This window comes from Carlito syrichta, unplaced genomic scaffold, assembly GCF_000164805.1.
Source record: "Carlito syrichta isolate Samal-C Ts95f unplaced genomic scaffold, Tarsius_syrichta-2.0.1 Scaffold304470, whole genome shotgun sequence".
Taxonomy (NCBI): domain Eukaryota; kingdom Metazoa; phylum Chordata; class Mammalia; order Primates; family Tarsiidae; genus Carlito; species Carlito syrichta.
Window position 1 is genome coordinate 287,973 of NW_007248566.1, and position 18,838 is coordinate 306,810.

Below are 18,838 nucleotides of genomic sequence, written 5' to 3' on the forward strand. Positions count from 1 at the left end.
AAAAAAAAAAAAAAAAAAAAGAAGGAATTAATGAGGCCCTGAGGAAGCCCCCCACTCTAATATCTAAATACAGGATACACCTTCATATCCCTCTGGACCATCCTGCCAAGGCTTACTCTAGAATTTGGTTTAAATGAAGATAAAGAACCTAGATGTAACCTTACATCACATGCCTAAATAAACAACTCCGAGACTTTTAATCAAATATCATCTACTGCTAGGCGCAATGGTTCAAGCCTGTAATCCCAGCACTTTGGGAGGTCAAGCAAGAAGATTACCTGAGCCCAGGGGTTCAGGACCAGCCTGAGCAACTTGGTGAGACCCTGTCTCTACACAAAATTTAAAAATTAGCTGGGCATGTTGGTGCGCCTCTAGTTCCAGCTACTTGGAAGACTGAGGAGGAAGGATCGCCTGAGCCCAGCAGGTTGAGGGTGCAGTAACCATGAGCGTGCCACTGCACTCCAGCCTAGGCAACAGAATGAGACTCCAACACAGATATATACATATATGTATCATCTATTGCCTGTCTTTTTGCACAACTCCAAGGCCAGGCCCAAGTGGCTTTGTTGCCACTTCCTAAAATAAAATTATATTCTTAAAAGCAACTCAGTTTTTCTAAGAAGAGTGGCAAAGGGTCATATCTTGTGAGGGTTAAGCAAGACTCTAATGTCAGTAAGAGAGTGAAAGATAAGGTCTCCACTAAATCAGTCATCCATTTTAAGGACCTTGCATTCTCCATCTTGGACCTACTGCACAAAGCTTGATTCTGCTAACCCACCTGATGGGATAAAAACCTACAGAGGCTGATGGATGCTCTGTCAGGGCTCAACCTGGACTTGGGGCTTAAAACACTGGCCAAAAGGAGAATAGTTGTTGACAAATCCATGTCTTCTTACCTGAACCAAGATGAGTTTCCTTTCCAAGGGTTTCCCATCTGGCCATTCTTCCCCAAAGCATAAGTAAATCTCAAACGGTGGCTGCTTCTCTATCTGTCCTTTTTGGTGGGCAATGAGATCTGCAGAAGGTAGAAGAGCAAATTTGGTATACTGGGTCATTCCCTATTCACTCAGTAAATATCATCTTTTATGTTGTCTAATATAATAACTACTGCCCACATGTAGTTATGAATTTTTAAATTAGTCAAAATTAAACAGTTCCTTGGTCACATCAGTCACATTTATGAGCACAACAACCACACGTGACTAGTGGCTACCATACTGGACAGCACAAATTTTAGAGGGTTTTATTAGACATCATTGATCTCAACTTGGGGTTCAAACCACATTGTAAAATTCACATCTCAATGTTCTCTCTAAAATTGTCTGCTTGAATTCCCCACTCAGATATTTCCCAAAAGAATATGTGTTCTGCTGAATATGATGAACAGGAAGCCCTTTCAAAGTTAAAGATAAGCTGGTAATATTTGGGGGATATTGACAAAGATCTGTGCCTAGTCAGTAAAGTGAGTGAGAGAAAAGGAAAGGGGGGATCAAAGATATACTTCCCACCATCAACCTTCTGAAAAATACTCACCACTAAGGAATGTTTCCAGACAAAATAGCTTGACCTTCTTTTGTCTCTCAATCAGGTTGGGGGCAACAAGTGATGGGGCACATGGCCCAGACCAGTACACCTTGCACTGGCATAGCCTTATGGCATAAATGGCGTGACCGCTGACCTCCAGGATCAGTCCTCTGTCCATGACGTCCAGCAGCTTGCTGGTGAACAGCTTCTGCTTCTCATTGGTGATATGCTCTGGACCTGGGAATTTGACCTGCTCCAGGCTGACGGGACCAAAGAGCTCCTCCTGGTCAGGCATGGGACCCAGGTCCCCATAGAAGAGCCGGCAGCCCTGAGGGTTGCTTACAGTCATGGTCTGTCCGTACTCCTTCCCACGGTACTGAAACTTGATGTCCAGATCAGTCACTGCAAGGTTAGAAACAACACTGAGAGTCCTGCTTTGCTGCTCTGCCCATCTATCCCTATAACTCATGCAAGTCCAGTAAGATCAAGCCACCTGCCAACCAGCATTCAGGAAGACTATTGCCATGGTTATTCTCCCTGCAATTAAGGGAGATATCATCAAACCCTTGAAATATTCACTCAAAAGGCAGTCTGGAAGTAAACAGTTCAAGGTCCATCTATACTATCTCTGTTTAATCATCACACCCTAAAGGCTAGAATCTCACCAAGCAAAGTGGTCCTTGTATCTCCATGCTATATAGTTTTCATATCAATAGGCACGGGAAGGAACTAAACACTAAGGTGTCTGGTTTATGTCTCATTTTTAGCTCATTGTTTAAAGACCCAAGTCATTTTTCCTGAAAATTACACCTGTGAGTACATAGTGGAGATCTGTTCTAATAATATACCATAAAAGGACATGGTTCACAACAAAGTTAATTTTTATTCAGAAAATTTCCACTGAACCCAGTAGGCCTTATCAAAGCTATTTAGTCTCTTGAACAAAATTTTAGCAGTCATACCACCACCATGTTTCATATGAAAGGAAGACCCAGGCAATGACATTTAGTCTTCATTAAGATCATTTGTACCAAATTCAGTCAGTTTCCCACCCCTACCCCCTGCCCTGGATCCTACCAAACCCCCCTCTCCCACCAAATCCAAAAGCCTCCTCAACCAAACCCATGGGCATTAACTTCCCTATCCCACAACTGGCCTTGTCACTAAGTCCCCTTTCCAGATTGATAAACCCAGACCTCCCACCCACCTAAGAGATGAGTAACCTGGAGCTGTTACTAGTCAGAGCATCTCCATGAGTAAGTAGGTTTAGGCCAATGTTTCTTTCTTTACTTCTTCCCTGGTGACTCATCGGCCAGCCAGGAAACAGAAGGCACTTGTGGGACAGGTCGTTTGTCTATATATGGCAAAGAAATGGAGGCAGAAGGCAGGATAGGAAAGGATCTGTAATAGGAGAAGAGTCAGCAAGAACAATCAGGGCTCACTTACTTGGGAGAGAGCTGATCCACAGCTCTGGAGAACTGTAAAAGGGCTGTATAGGTGCCTGAGGTACTTCCATCTCCAGGGGTTCAGTTTTGGGCCACACTGCCTCAGGGCTGCAGTTGCCCACACTGCAGTTGCCCACACTGGCTGGTGCCATGGGAGAACCTAAAGCAAAAGAATATGGTGAGTAGGCAGGGGCACCACACATGCACATCAGCTGGTCTGAGGCTCTAAGAACTAACAAGGTCAGTAGACAAGAGTCAAACACTGAACCATGAGCTGTATGATCTCCCAGGCCATCAATGATTCCCAAAACTAACACAATAAAAAATAGGAGGCCAGGTACAATGGCTCATGCCTGTAATCCCAATACTTTGGGAGGTTAAGGTGGAAAGATTGCTAAAACCCAGGAGCTCAAGACCAGCCTAGACAACACAATGAGACCCCCATCTCTACCAAAAAAAATTAAAAATATTAGCCAGGCGTGGTGGCACACACCTGTAGTCCCAGCTACTCAGGAGGCTGAGGTAGTAGAATCACTTGAGCCTAGGAGTTTGAGGATGAAGTGAGCCATGATCGTACCACTGCACTCCAGCCTGGGCAGCAGAGTGAGACCCTGACTCAGAAAAAAAAGAAAAGAAATATGGTTCTCCTGCTTCTGCTTCCTAACTATATTATTCTCCCATAAACTCACAATTTTAAAAACTTTGTTGAAGATTAACATACAGACAAGTGAGTTTTCTCTCTGGGTTAAATCAGAAGGGACAAGGAGAGATTCTGTATTGTAAGATTTGGCCCCAGCAATTAAATAAGAAGCTGGTTTTCTTCCATAAAATGAATTCAACTGAATTGATTGGCATTGAGTAAGTGTTAATGTATAGAAATTCCACTAAAAACAAGCAAATACTTTTTCAGTCATTAAATGTCTGGAAAAGTCCTCAAGAACCTAGAAGGATCTGCCTTTTCTAGGGAAAGAACTAGAATGGTAGGGGACAGAATAGAAGTAAAACCTTTCAATGGATTACATTTTTATACCATTGTGAAGTTAAAGTATTGTTTATTCAAAAGTATCTAATTAAAGCTTTAAATAAATGAGAGAGAGAGAGAGAGAGAGAGAGAGAGAGAGAGAGAGAGAGAGAGTGTGTGTGTGTGTGTGTGTGTGTGTGTGTGAGTTAAAAACCTATCCTATTTCTCTGCTTTTGTCAAAGTTGACTTGCTCCAAAGTCTAGAGATTTCTCCTCCTGGCCTCACCTCTTAGGCATCTATTCTTCAACAATTCTTCTTCCTCTGCCCCAACAGCTCTGAAATCACAGAGGTTAATGTTTCTTTGACCCTTTGTGTACAAGTATGGTTAAATCTACATTCCCATTTTACTTTTTTGTTTTTTATATATACTCTACAACTTTCCAAAAAAGGATCCAAGGTAGCCCAAAACACAAGGATACACAACATTAACTTTAATAAAATATAAACAGAAATAGGAAATCAGGATCCTGGAAACAGATCGCATCTTTTCAAAAGGTGAGAATAACAGAATGAGTCAGTCAATAATTTGGGAAAGGATCTCACATTTCTAGATGTCCAAGTCTTAAATTTTGCCAAATAGGAATGTAGCATGTGACAATATTGGCCTGGAAGATCTCTATGAAATTTCTCTTTACCCATTGTTTGGTTTCAAAGATATAAGTTGTAGGATAAATGAAGCAGGGACAGTGGATAGAAAAGAGTCATTTCCTGATTCTCAGATGTAGTGGCATCTCCTAGAGCAGTGTACCCCAAAATCTTAAGAAATCATATTGGTAGTATTAAATTTTATAGGTGGCCCATGTTATCTCATTTTGACCAATAACAGCCAGAGAGTTCTAAAAAGCTAGTGAAAAGCGGTTCAGCTGGATGCAAGCCATTTGAGCAGGAGCAGTTTAGTGGACAAATGAAGGGAAGATGCCACAGAAGAACAATTCCACTTGTGTGCAAGAATCCTCAGAAAGTACAGTGGGAGATTCAGCACCTGCTCTGTCACACTGTGGAATCCTAACCTCTCGACTCATTTTTCCTGGGATGCTGAATTCCAAAGTTCATAAGAGAAGAGAAAAGTCTCATGTAGATAAGCTCTATCAGAGCCTAGCCTTCACAGCTATGGAAACCATAAGTTTCCCATAATACAGCCTAAGCAGAGTGGTCTCTGTTAATAAAGTAACATGGAATTTTTACCAAGGGAAATACTGTAAATACAATTCATAGAAGTGACGTCTACACTTGACCTGAAAGAAACTGGCACAATCTATAACCACTGATATATCTGTATGTCGGATTAAGAATGAATTTAAACTTTTTATTTATTTGAATTATAATTTAATATTCTGAAGATGTTCTCTATGTCTAGAATCCACCCCACTGTACCAGGATAACAGAGCCTGTGGAGTTCCCTCACCTATGACTCCTGTTTGCTAACAGAACAGCTGCCTGGCTGCCAGGGCCAATCCTGCTCCCAGGGCAGCAATGCATCGGCAATTCCAAGGCCCCTTACATCCTCCTTATCCCCTCTGTACCACTCACCACCCCCACTCACCATTGATGTTCAGGAAGGGGAAGGTGTCCTGGATGGGAACATGGTGCTGCGACTGATCAAGCTCATCTTCCTCATCTTCTTCATCCACATCATTATCCTTCTCATCCCAAGGAGCAGACCCTGTGGATCCTACCAGAGACACACAAACCCACAGGTGAGACGTTTAGGTTTCACTGCCATCCCTGCAGCTGACTCACCATCCAAGCTAGGGTCTGCTGGCCCAGAGGCTCCTTGGTTTTCGTACACACCCTCAATTCCCTAGCTAAAAAGAGAAAAGAGTGGGATTCAAGGGAGTACTAACCCTAGTTCCTACTCTTTCTATAGAGCCCTGGTGCAGGCTCTCTTCTCTTCTCCTATTTGGGAGTTACAGACTCTACTTTCTTCTCCTAGAAATCTCTGACTCATTAGCGTATTTACACATTAGCTTTTTACACACTAGCATCCCCTTTTAAGGACTCAAGGACACCAATTTCTTATCCTCATAGGCTTAATGTAACAGACCCCTCCCTCAAGGTAGAGCCTCCCTAGATCTGTTCACTGGAGTACACATATAGATTATCTGACTCTTAGTACTTGTTAAGCATGGATTGAATAGGAGGATCAGGAGGATTCTCTTAGTCAAAGTATCTATAAATTAAATGATCACTTACCTAACATTTACAGAGCACTTAATATTACCCTGTTCTTATCACTGTATATTATATAATCGAAAGATCACTATGTACCCCATGAATAAGTATGATTATTGTCAATTTTAAAAATAATTATAAAAAAATGACTTAATAGCTTTTACATGTCATGTCTCTTGATTCTTACAATAGCCTTTGAAGTAGGCAGTAAAGATGAGATCCCGCATTTTAGAGTTGAAGAAACTGAGGCTCAAGAGGTCAAATGACACTGGGCTCCATGGCTCAGCCTATAATCCCGCGACTTGGGAAACCGAGGTGAGTGGATTGCCTGAGCCCACGGGTTCAAGACCAGCCTGGACAACTTGGCGAGACCTCATCTCTACAATAAATCAAAAAAACTAGCCAGGCGTGGCAGCGCACACCTGTAGTTCCAGCTACTTGGAAGGCTGAGCGCAAGGATTGCCAGAGCCCAGCAGGTTGAGGCTGTGGTGGCCAGGAGTGGCCACTGCACTCCAGTCTGGGTGACAGAGTGAGATTCCACTCAAAAAAAAAAAGAGGTCAAATGACTTGATTCAAGTCCCAAAGTAATAAAATGATAAGAGCCCAGCTTAGAACTGAAGGCCTTCTAAGCTTTAATTCCTTCTCCTTCAAAACTACCTGTCTTCTTGAGTCCCAAGAAAGGCTATTTTTACAGTAGAAATCTATACCTCCTCTACTTTCTCATGCTTTAAGTAATCATGTGAATAACCATTCCCCTAGGATTTTCCAGAGTTTACATCTTTTGTTCTCTGGGTCTTTCCTGGGGAAAGACTTTCTTGCTTTACTGTACTTAAATTTCATAGGCCAAGCTATTTTCAAGTTGGCTATTTCTTTAAGAATCCAGTCCAGAATGTGTCATACTGCTTACCTTCTGCTGGGCACCTGGAACCTCACCTGGGTTAATGATTGAGCCTTGGGGCTGGGGTATGTCACACACTTGATATATCTTCACTGGGTTCATGGGCACCTCCTTTGTGCCATCATACATTAGGTTGAATTCCCTGCTCTTATTGAGAGCACAGCGTAGCTGGGCCTTCCATTTAGCTGGGTCAGGGTCATCTACTCCTTCCTGGTACTTTCCCGTCTCTACAGCCCAGGCCTGAGGAACAGGAAATTGCAGTGAGTGTCTACTATTTTCCAGAACCACTGCAAAGCATGTGCTCACTTTTTCTCATGCACACACACCCTCACATGACTGCCCCACCATCCCAACTCCAATTTACAGAGACTGCATCAGGAAACACTGCCCTTAGGACCAAGCAAGGTAGGGCCGAGGGAAAATTAAGCCATGTGCAAATATAATCTATTGAAAGGAGGAGCCTTATCTCAAGCATTGGTACCAGCACCTGTCACAGGGATGATATAATAAAGGATTGAAAGAAAAGTATGGGGAAGATATGCACCAAATGGTAACTATGGATAGCAGAATTTCAGGTAACTTTTTTTTTTTTAGTTGGAATCTCATTCTGTCACCCAGGCTGGAGTGCATGGTGTGCTCATGGCCACCCCAGCGTCGACCTGGTGGGCTCAATCAAGCCTTCTGTCTCAGTCTTCCAAGTAGCCGGAACTACAGACATGTGCTACCACGCCCAGCTAATTTTTTTATTTATTGTAGAGATGAGGTCTCACCAAGTTGCCCAGGCTGTACTTGAACGTGTAGGTTTGGCAATCCTCTCACCTAGGTCTCCTAAAGTGCTAGGATTACAGGCTTGAGCCACCACGCCTGGCCTGCTTATCCATTTTTGATGTGAGTTGCTTATATAACAGTAAGTATGACAAATGGGGATCACAGATGATATGAAGTTTATCCTTGCTGGGCACCTCCCTTCAGTCATCAATCTGATGCATAAATAAAGAACTATAAGACAGGCACAGTGGCTCATCTCAGCACTTTGGGAGGTGGAAGCAAGAAGATTGCCTGAGCCTGTGAGTTTGAGACAGCCTGTACAACTTAGTGAGACCTTGTCTCTACAACAAATCAAAAAATTAGCCATGGTAGTGCATGCCTGTAGTCCCAGCTACTTAGAAGGCTGAGGCAGAAGGATCACCTGAGCCCAGCTGGTCAAGGCTGCGGTAGCACGATTGTGTCACTGCACTCCAGTCTGGGCAACAGAGTAAGACTCCAACTAAAAAACAAACAAACAAACAAAAAAACTGTAGAAACCATGTACCTTTAGTAGAACACAAAGCACACTCTGGGAGTTCAGCTTGTACCATTGGCTGAGGGCCTCAAGTCCTAATAAACTCACATCTCCTATCTTTCCCTATGCCCTGAAACTCCTACTTCATTGGAAACATCATGCTGTCAGCCATACCAGTGGCTGGCAGCATGGACTAAAACCACTTTGACTCCTTTTCTCTGGTTTTCAAATATGGAAACTCACAGCACTTACCCCAGACAAGGAGAACAAGGTGGTCTCCCCAGTGAGGAAAAAAATAAATTTAGGCTGCTCATGCCATAGACCAAGGTTCTCAGCAACAAAGCAGGCAGTAGAACCCAGACCTACTCCAGGTCCAATTGGCATTTATGTTTCTGCTCACAGATATCCACTCTCCCCCACCACTAATGTATTCCGTAATCTTTAAGCTTTGTCCAGGAGCTTAACATGTTCTGATGCAGAAACTTTCATTAGTAGAGAACTCAAGATGAAAAATACACACCAACTTTTTCAAGCTGACAGGGCATATCACTTCACCAAACCCAACTCCCTGCCTCTGATTCTGAGTGTAGACTACTTCCTCAAGCTGAAATTGAATTCCTCTGCCCCATTTTTTGAGATCTCTGATATCCTTCAGTCACCCACTACAGAGCCTCACAATCATGAAGAAGTTTCTTCCAACAGCAAATGTAAATCCTTCTGTTCCCATTCAGATTCACTTCCTCTTACTGTCTTCTTAGATTTGGGTTCCTCCATTTGCTTTGTGGCATGAAATGAAGTTTGACTACCTTGTTCTGCCCTAGGTGGCTTAGTGGGAACTGGGGGACCTAACTGCTGTTCCATTCCACCCAACCCCTTATACTGGGGGTGCCAAAAAAATATATATACACATTTCAAGAGATATTAAGAGATGTTTGTTGTAATCAGAAGTGTCTGGATGCTGAGGGTAACCACTTTGAGCACCTTTTGTAATTGCAGAAGTCAAATGTGACTTGTATTCATCTTATTGCATATTAAAATTTTAATACAGTTTTTTTTTCCTTTCTTAAAATGTGTATACCTTTTGGGGGCATCCTCTGTATATAGGAGATATAGGAGATTTCAACCTCACTGCTTCCTAGTATACGGGAGGCATATCTCTAGTTACTTGGTGGTACCTGGCTGCTGCCTTCCGTCATTTTCCCTTCTATTTGTTTAATCCTCTGTGCCCATGCTCACTCTAGCCCCACGCAGCCAACTTGGGCTATGCAGACTTTGGTAGATGTCTGCACATTTCTGTGGTTCCCTAAAGCCCTGCCCCTTCATGGAGAGCAGCCAAACTAACCCTGTCCCAGCTCTTCTGCTCATGGCACAGCCATTCCCCAGGGCCCACTTAGATGACACTGAGGACCCAAGGATAATGCAGCAGAGGGTTGTACCCTTGAAAATTGGAACTTTAGAATCAAGAAGTGAGAGCCTAAGAAGTACCATGTGGCAGTCATTGTGATTTATAAACATTACTTGATGAAACCCACTCTGAGTCTTGCTTCTGACAGATTCTGATCATTCTGTAGGTCCTTATATCTCTTCCTAAAAAGGAAATAATCTTGCACTTTTGTAGTGCTTTACAAATCCCTTCCCATACTGTATTCAACTCAATTCTCACAATAATCCTATGAGGCAGGCAAGAATGGTTTCATCCTCATTTTACTAAGAGAGAAGCTGAAACCCAAAGAGGAGACATGATATGCTCAAGGCCCCACAACTGATGATCGTAGGATTTGAGGCCAGGTCTTCCAATTCCTGATTAAAAGGGGGCAGTCTGATGGCAGGAGGGAGAAGGGAACAGAGAGACATGGGTTCAAATCCTGGCTCCACCGCTTATTGACTGTGTAATTTTGACAAGTTACTCAGCCCCTCTGAGACTCAGTTTCTGCATCTACAACATGAAGGTAATAACTCCCTTGTGGGGCTGTCATGGGAATTAAATGAGATAATGGGCACAGATACCCATTACCATTTAAAGCTAGTGTCCCATCTGCATTTCCTGCCATCGGAACTTGAGATCTGTGAAAGCATCCTTACTCTTCTCCCAACTTCTCAGACCCTCCCTCCACATTCTGCAAACAGATAAACAGTTATAAATAAAGCAAAACTGCCTTCCCACACCCACCCTTTCCTCAAACCCCAAGCATAAAGATCACGTTCTTGAGTGGGGCTTTCAGGAACCTGCCACTTCCCCAGGACACTTTAACAGCAAATCTATTTTCAGACCAAGGCCACAAGAGGCCAACTGGGCCATCACTGACCTGTTCTCTTCTAAATGCTGACTCCAATAATTGGTACTGGTTTATAGACATTTTCCTTATCACTTTTATATCATTATTTAAAATAGAAATGTAAAGTGCTTATTGACTTTCTTTCTAAGTAACCTCAGGCCTATTTTCTTTCTGCCTCTCCTCTCTACACCTGACATAACTAAGCTGGGTGGGAAAAATCTCTAGGATGGCCTTCCTTGGAGTCCATATTTTCTGCCATTTCCTGATCCAATCTTATCAATAACCCAGAGCACAAATCTTGAGAGGCCCACTGTAGAGACTGGATTTCACTGGTGACATGCTCACTTCTCTGAATCTTGAGGGTGCAGGAACTAAAGCTACTCAGGAGATGGAAGGGACCAGCAAAGAGAAGTTGGTCTGGAACAGAGGCACAGCCTTCAGAGTTACAAACCACATGAAACTCTTTCCCACAATCAGGCTGTCCACCTACTTCTGTCTTAAGTCAAGATCTGGTTTTAGTTAAATGTTGTAAAAAGCTACATGAGCAAATCTTGTTTTCATAAATAAATAAAATGACTTAGTAAAATAAATAGACGATCATATCAGAGCTGTTTTTAAGAACATGCGTTTACAAAATAAAACTTATAATTAAATCGTCTTTAATTTTTAAGCAGAGGTTATAGATAGGGCAAAATATTTTAATATCAAAAGAAAAACTTGCTGAGGGCTCTCTATACCCCTCCCACAGGATATGTTAAGAGCCTGCTAACCCCCAGTAGTTCTGTCCTGGTCTGGACATCTCTCCCCAAGCCCAAGTACCTCTCTCCATAGCAACAGCCATGGGTGAATGAAGGGGAGTCAACTGCTGACCCTTGGCAGTTTTTGAAACAATTACATAACTATAATCACTTATAAGAGTTTAGCCAATGCCACCTCATATCCTCTGGGACATGAGGTGAGTACCTTCAACCAGTGGGAAAGAATAAAGGGCTCCAACCATTGTAGACATGCCACAACAAAAGGAATTGCTATGCCTGCTAAGTTTGGGCACCCCCCCCCCATCATAGGCATTCTCTCTGTTTCATCAGAGTTTTGGATATACGTATATTCCCCATGTCAAAATACAAAAAAAAAGAAAGAAAGAAAGAGAGGTCTGAGAAAACTGGAAAAAAATGTAAGTCAGATGGTAGAAGAAGTCCTTTACCTTAAAAATGGTATTTTCCTCCTCTTGTTGGGGGCTATGCCGGGTGGCATGTTTCCAGGGAATCTGGAAGCGTTTGGAGTCCCTGTGTAGCCAGATGAGTCCCGGGTACAGGCCACTATCCACTTGGGCCACCAGCCAGGGCTTTAGCCGGACTCTGCGGGGGTGGAGGGCCATGATCTGGGGGTTGGGGGGAAAAGTGGGAAGAGCAGAAGAATTAGGCCAGCCACACTGGGAACTCTTCCCAGCCACCATTCCCGTATGATAGAGCTACTGTTTCACTAGATTACAGCAAAGAAACTAAATAGGGGAATACACTGTGCCAGGTGGGAAAGAAAAGAACAGGGGTTAAAAGGTTCTTTTGATTCTTAGTCCAAAGCCATTTATACTTCATGCTCTAGCCAAATCGGACTTATCATGCAAGTAGATCACATTTCTTCTATTTAAATCCTGAAGAAGAAAAATAAAAAGGTGATGTCATCCTGCTGGAACACAGTCCTTCCTGAAGTACCAAGGGCTTTGGGAGAGAAGGGAAATTGCTCTTTTTAATCTCATCTCAGGAGAGGAAAGAAAAAAGTTATAGAAATAGCAAATATAGGGTGGGAAGCATGTTTTCTTTTTAAATAAGATAACTAAAACTAAAAGTGAATAGGAATATTTCAGTAAGAAATGACACCATCGTGGTGAGAGATAAGTAGAAGAAGGGTGGGTCCTGGACTCCAAAGTCCTCACTTACATGGAAGAACAGGCAGTGTCCCTGAGGATCTGAAGAGTACCACCTTGAGTTGGCTTGCTTTTTCCTTCAACACCCAAAGGTTCTGCACAGAGAAAAAGGGGTCTCAGCTGGTTATCCACAAGACAGTCCAGTGTCCAAAAAGCTTAAGAATATTGAAGACAACAGCTCTGAGAATACTTCCCCAAAAACTGAGTCTGGTAAAGTTCAGAAGACCTAGAATCATTAAATACCACAGTTCCTAAACCTAGAGTACAAATAACAGTCACAAAACAAGCCGTGCATGGCTAGTACAGCCTCCTCACCTGGGTCTGTTGATCTTACCACAGAGGCTGGAGTGAACTGATTAGCTGCAGGAGCCAGCCTGGGTAAAGTCTACAATTGATTCTCATAAAAATACATGGGCATAGCAGATAACATTAGACAGCAGCCGGCATGCACAGCAGAAAACAAAGGCCTGCCTAGATTGGGCACCTGAAGGAAAAACCTATTACTAGAGAATTGTTTGCCTGGGATGTCGTGTTTGAATTTTTTGGTGTTCTTATTTTGTTTCATTTTTACTTAAAATTAGAAAAGGATGCCTGGAAAAAGATCACTCGTTCAACAAATATTTGTTAATCAGCTACTGTGTGCCAAGCACTGTGCTAGCTATTAAACACTAAGGCTCAATGTTTTCATTAGACTTTCCTTCCTGAGGAAATCCACACTGGAACATCTCAAGTCCCACAAGGACCTGCAGAGGAAAGGAAGATAAATAAGTCACCTCCACACCCAGAAGATCCCTACCAGGATCACAGTTCTGAAACCAAACCACTTGTATCAGCTGAAGCCTCCCACTCAAAAGAGCTTAGCTGAGGGAGTGGCCCCTAACACCACATCTCTCCCTAACCAGACTCCCAAAAAACCATGAAAAGCCCAAACCCAACTCAGCCACTGGCACTTTAAGAGCAAGACAAGACCTGCTCTCACCTGAGCCTTCTGACCCAATTACCAAGTTCTGCAACTGAAACCTTCCGCCTGGGAGCACAGCTCACAGTGGGCAGGTGAGGTTGGCATGCAGTGTTCAAGTGCCTCCACATACTTGACTTTGGTTTAGGGTATTTTGCAGGGCAGCATGTGAAGCCATCATACCATGGAGAGCATGTATACCTTATAAGGAGGAGGGAGTGCATATTCTCTTAAGGGCAAGTTCTACCTTCTCCTCCCCAGTCCGAGCCTTACAGGAAGGGGGATGGGGCAAGGAAAGAAAAAAGAGAACAGTGAAATAGACAGTAAATCAGTCAACCTAGTAAAGGGCTTTTGAGAATTTCTATTGAAATAACTGGTAAGTCCTGTGTCTGGGCCTGTCAGCCACATGAAATCCACCTCTTGACTGATTGTGTACTTGAAGAAAAGAGCTTATTGTAGTTGATCTACAGTCGATCAAGACAAAATTAAGGCAACCAAGCCAAGACCAAGAACTTTAACTGGTGATGGGGAAGGAGAAGCAGCCACCCATAGAGATCAGTGATTAAGATCTAGAGCCCTGGTTTCTCAGTGTTCTCCTAAGATGGACTATATATGAGCAGCCCCATGGAAGGAGCCCCAGCCTGCCCTCCTCTGTACCTGGACCTGGACCTGTCCCTTGCCCATGCCCGTGCCCTACCTCCCTCACCTTCTAAAAGTCAGCCAAAATCTCTCCCACTCAACACCCAGTTACTACAACTCTAAAAACAGGCAGAGAAAGAAAAATTGAAAACAATCAAAATGATTGAGAGAGGCATAGTACATTGTGTCAGGTTCACAGGCTGTAATATCAAACAGCCATTAACAGCAGGTGTCAAATAATGTTTACTGGATTTGGAGAAATGTTTACAATATGAAGTTAAGGAAGGGGCAATACAGCATACAACATTGATTGCATAGTAGTATCTCCATTTTGTAATATAAAATACACTTGTTTACATGCAGACATATACACAAAACTAAAAAAGGGAAACACACCAATGCAACAAGACATTGCAATGTAGTGATGGGATTATAGGTATTTTTATATTCTATATATTTTTATATAGAATTCACATTTTCTTACAATGATATGTTTAATTTATAATTTTTAAAAATAAAAACCTACAAGTAGTATTTCTTTAGCCTCAGGACAATAAGAAATTTCTTATGAAGCATGGTAACCTTCATATCTGCATAGGCTTTATGGTTTATACATGCACTTAATGTGTCTGCTTTCAGCCTCATGAACCTGTACATGGCATTATTAACCCCAGCTGGGTCAACTGAGACACAGAAAAGTCAGGTGCTTTTCTGAGACCCAGACCTAACACTCCTGAGTCAGGGCGTGCTGTACCAAATCTTGCCACTACACCCTGCCTTCCAAGCCCTTACCATCTTCAATGCACAAAGAGAGTAAACCAAAAACACATCAAAGATCCCAGTAACATGGAGGGCCAATAAAGTTATTGGATTGGAGACTGTATGACACCCACTCTCAAACACACCTAAATCATAGTTCTCTTTCTAAACACTCTTGCCACCCAAGTCCCAATGCCTGCAGAACAACCTTAGCCTAGCTTAACTCAGCCTTGGTATCTCTAGCTGCCATCACAGCAATATTCAAGGTCTGTGTCTCTAACAGGTATTTAACCAGCCAAATGACAAAGACGTTAACCCATCTACACCTCTCTCACTGAGTTAGAGCAAGGGACACTTTCAACCTCCCTAGGGCACTAACTGTTGTCTCTCACACCCCCATTACAGGAAACAGGACCTTTATAAATACCCCCACTGCCACCTCTGCATCCCTTGCCCAAACTAGTTTCCACAGGACACTGGCACCCAAAAGCCAAGATTCGGCCATCGGTGTTTTTCTCAGCGTAAAACACACACACCATTCCTTGTAGATAGGTCTTAGTGGTAGTCCTATTTTGTTTCCCCTTCCTCCCGAAGGAAAGTGAAATACCATTCTCAAAATTCCTTAGGCCTCCCTCTATTTAGTTCAGCCCCGCTTAGGGGTGAACTCTGGGCCTATAGCCATATTCCCCTCACCCTTCTTTCCTGAATGGAAGTTGGGGGATGGTGAAGAGGAGTTGCAAGGTATTGGGTGCTATTGCCATGTATCATACACACATCTAACCCTAAACTACTCTCTTGGGTCAGCACCAGCCTTTCCAATCCTACTCAAGCACCTTTTCCCACTGCCTCTTTTCCCTGGTTTCCACTCTTGACATCCGCCAAGAGAACACATTGGGGCAGGTTCACCCCTTTACCACAAAGCAGGCTCCCTATAAAGAGTGGCACCTCAGGCCTCCTTTGCAGTCAAGCCTGGGAGACTTTCCCCATTTCTCCACACCCGCTCGCCAGCCCCTTTAGGCAAAGAGGGCCTCACCCCCGACAGCAACCACACCCCGGCGCCACCCTCCCCAACACCTAGCTTGGCTCCTTGGAAATCCATGGAGATCTCCCCGGCCCAGGGCGAAAGGCCTCGCTGCTAGACAAACTCAGGGAGGGAAAACAAACCAACCAAAAACCCCAAAGCTCCTGACCCCCAATTTTTCAAAACGCCCACCAAGACCAGCGGCCGACGGACCTGGGAAATCCCCTCTCTGGGACACAGGGACCGGTAACAAGCAAGTTGGTAAGACTTGGGGCGGAGTGGGAGGGGAGGGGCTAGCTCTATCGGATGGTGGGGCGGGTGGGGGCCAAGAGCAGCGCCCTCCTTTTCGGCGAGGGGGCGAGAGAAGAGTAGACTTAAGTGTGGTATCGAGAGGGGCCTAGCGCTATAAAACTGAGATCGCCGCAAAGCTACCTGGAGGAGGGCGACAGGGCACCCAACCCCAGTGGGTATCCCCCCAAAACACGTATGTCCCCAAGCAAGCTCTCCCCCACCCCCAAACTCTGGGGCAGACGCTTTCCCACTAGCGGGTGAGCCTCCCCTCCTTCAACCAGTTCTCCAGAAGTTGGCGTCCTCACCTGTCCTCAATCCGGTTACCAGAAGCTGATGTCCCTCCAAACCAAGTCCGCAGCGAAGATCACCGTCGCTACCACACTCCTCGACAGCCTGGCCAAGGGGCGCCTGACTCTGCGCAAGCAGGGACTGCGGGTTCCGCCCCCAGTCCCCCACCGGCCCCTACCTGGCCGGCCCAGGTGCGCCGAGCTCACGTCAGCGCCTCGCCCCAGGACGCCGCAGCCATCCCGGCCACCAGGCCACGCCTTCCATGTGTGGCCACGCCCCTTAGAGCTTCGGATTGGCGAGTTGCAAGAAATATGATACTTTGCGTTTCTGGACGGCTCCTCCCCGCCCTGCCTCTTTCCCACCCTATACCCCCGCTTCTAACCCTGGCCAAAAAAGTCTCAGATTCGGCCTACCCTGATGCCTCAGGGCTAGTGGTCCTGGGAACTGGAAGCGACTGGGAGGTCAGATCTAAGTCAAGAGGGTGCCTCCTCTCCTTCATGCCCCATAATTACCCTGAGGTATGGAGACAGTTAAGCACAAACAAGGGTTTTGAGATTCTAGGTTGGCCCCACTATTTGTGGGCCTGTGTTAAGGGGAATTGGATGTGGGGAAAGGACTCTGGACAGTTGGCATTGACTGGGAGAAGCCACATGACTACCAGGATTGGAATTCTGCCTTTACTCTGCCTCTCACTCCTGTGACCCTGGGTAAGTTACTTCGTTCCTTAGTTTCAGTTTCCTCACCTATTCAGTGAGGATAATAATTCCTTCCTTTCCTAATCACTATCGTGTAATATTAAGAGCATAAACCCTGAAGTCAACTACTGGGGTTCAAATCCCAACTCCGTCAGTTACTACAGACTTGTGGACGTTTTTTAAGCTCTCTGGGCCCCAGTTTCTTATCTGTCGAATGAGTTTGTTAATAGAACCTACCTAAACTGTGTTGTGGAAATTCAATAAATTATTACATATAAAGTGCTTGCAACCGTTTTTGGATCTTACAAAGTGCTATATGTGTACTTGCAGTTTTTGTTGGTGTAAGGATGAAAAGTACCATATAGACAATACCTCACAGAATGAGAGGGTATCCCTTGTTATTACCTGAAGTTAAGTCCTGTGTGTCCCTAACAAGTGCTTGATGAGAGTTCCCTCATCTTCCCTGTCCATCTAAAGCATAGGTCCCCAACTCCTGGGCCACTGACAGGTAACAGTCAGTGGCCTGCTAGGAACTGGGTGCCCAGCAGGAGGTGAGCAGCAGGCAAGCAGAACTCTGCCTTCTGTCAGATCAGCAGCTGCATTCGGTTCTTATAGGAGCACGAAACCTATTGTGAACGTTGTATGCAAGGGATCTAGGTTGCATGCTCCTTGTGAGAATATAATGCCTGATGAGCCCCTCTTTCTCCCCCCACCCCCATCCACGGAAAATTGTCTTACATGAAACTAGTCCCTGATGCCAAAAAGAGTGGGGACCACTGATCTAGAGGACATGCTTGCAGGGAGCTGTGCAGCAGTAAATGAGTTGAATTGCCCACCCTCAAGCACTGAGCTGTCACAGAAGAAATGGGGCATGAGCAGGTTACTTAGGTTTTGGTGTTTAAAGTAATGAGTAAGAAACTGAGACCATGAAGTGGTATAATGAGTTGAATTGTGTTCCCCACCAAAAACAAGTCATTTGTTGAATTCCTAACCCCTGGTGTCTCAGAATGTGACCTTATTTAGATACAGGATCCTTACAGAGGTAATGAAGTTAAAACTGGGTCATTAGAGTGGGCCCTAATCCAATATGGCTGGTGTCCTTATAAAAGGAAGAGATTTGGACCTAAAGAGAGATACCCATAGAGGGAAGATAATATGAAGGGACAGAGAGAATACAGCTATCTATAAGCCAAGGACAGAGACACATCTGGCTAAGAAATTCTCAGACTCAGGACTAGTGACCTAATGACACCTTGATTTTGGACTTCTAACTTCCAGAACTATGACACAAAATGTGTTTGTTGGTTAAGCCACCCACTCTGTGGTACTTTGTTATGGCAGCCATTGTATACTAATACAAGTGTATTGGAGAGCCCCAGATTGATAATAATGTAGACTTGATTCCTAGTCCCAATTTAGACTTGGGGTGTAGCCAGCAAGCACTGGGAAGGCAGCAAGGCCCTGAGGTCTGACTCAGCCAGGCCTCTGTCTCAACCACTGCCCTATGGCCACTCTTCCCTTCACTCAGGGGAAGGGCTAGCTCATCAGCACAGACAGCTCTTTATTGCTGATGAGCTCACTGGACAAGCAGCATCTTCCATCTAGCCTGGGGCTGGTATCTTGAAACCAAGCAAACTCCACTGTT

The 18,838-nt window shown here is 44.3% G+C and overlaps 1 protein-coding gene across 2 annotated transcripts in view; it reads right to left on the reverse strand.

Moving 5' to 3' along the window:
• Positions 1 to 16,771, reverse strand: part of IRF6 (interferon regulatory factor 6) — a 17,926-nt gene extending 1,155 nt beyond the window's left edge. Inside the window, exons 1-6 of one of the 2 annotated variants that reach the window (XM_008059999.2) lie at positions 16,516 to 16,771; positions 7,096 to 7,300; positions 5,534 to 5,662; positions 2,971 to 3,129; positions 1,534 to 1,926; positions 897 to 1,015 (exon numbers count right to left, since the gene is read on the reverse strand). In XM_008059999.2, the coding sequence (XP_008058190.1) occupies positions 897 to 1,015; positions 1,534 to 1,926; positions 2,971 to 3,129; positions 5,534 to 5,662; positions 7,096 to 7,189 (894 nt within the window). In that variant the 5' untranslated portion in view covers positions 7,190 to 7,300; positions 16,516 to 16,771. Of the gene's footprint in view, positions 1 to 896; positions 1,016 to 1,533; positions 1,927 to 2,970; positions 3,130 to 5,533; positions 5,663 to 7,095; positions 7,301 to 11,822; positions 12,000 to 16,515 lie in introns of those variants that run through there. The other variant, XM_008059998.2, reaches the window with a different exon arrangement.
• Positions 16,772 to 18,838: the final 2,067 nt, after the last annotated feature.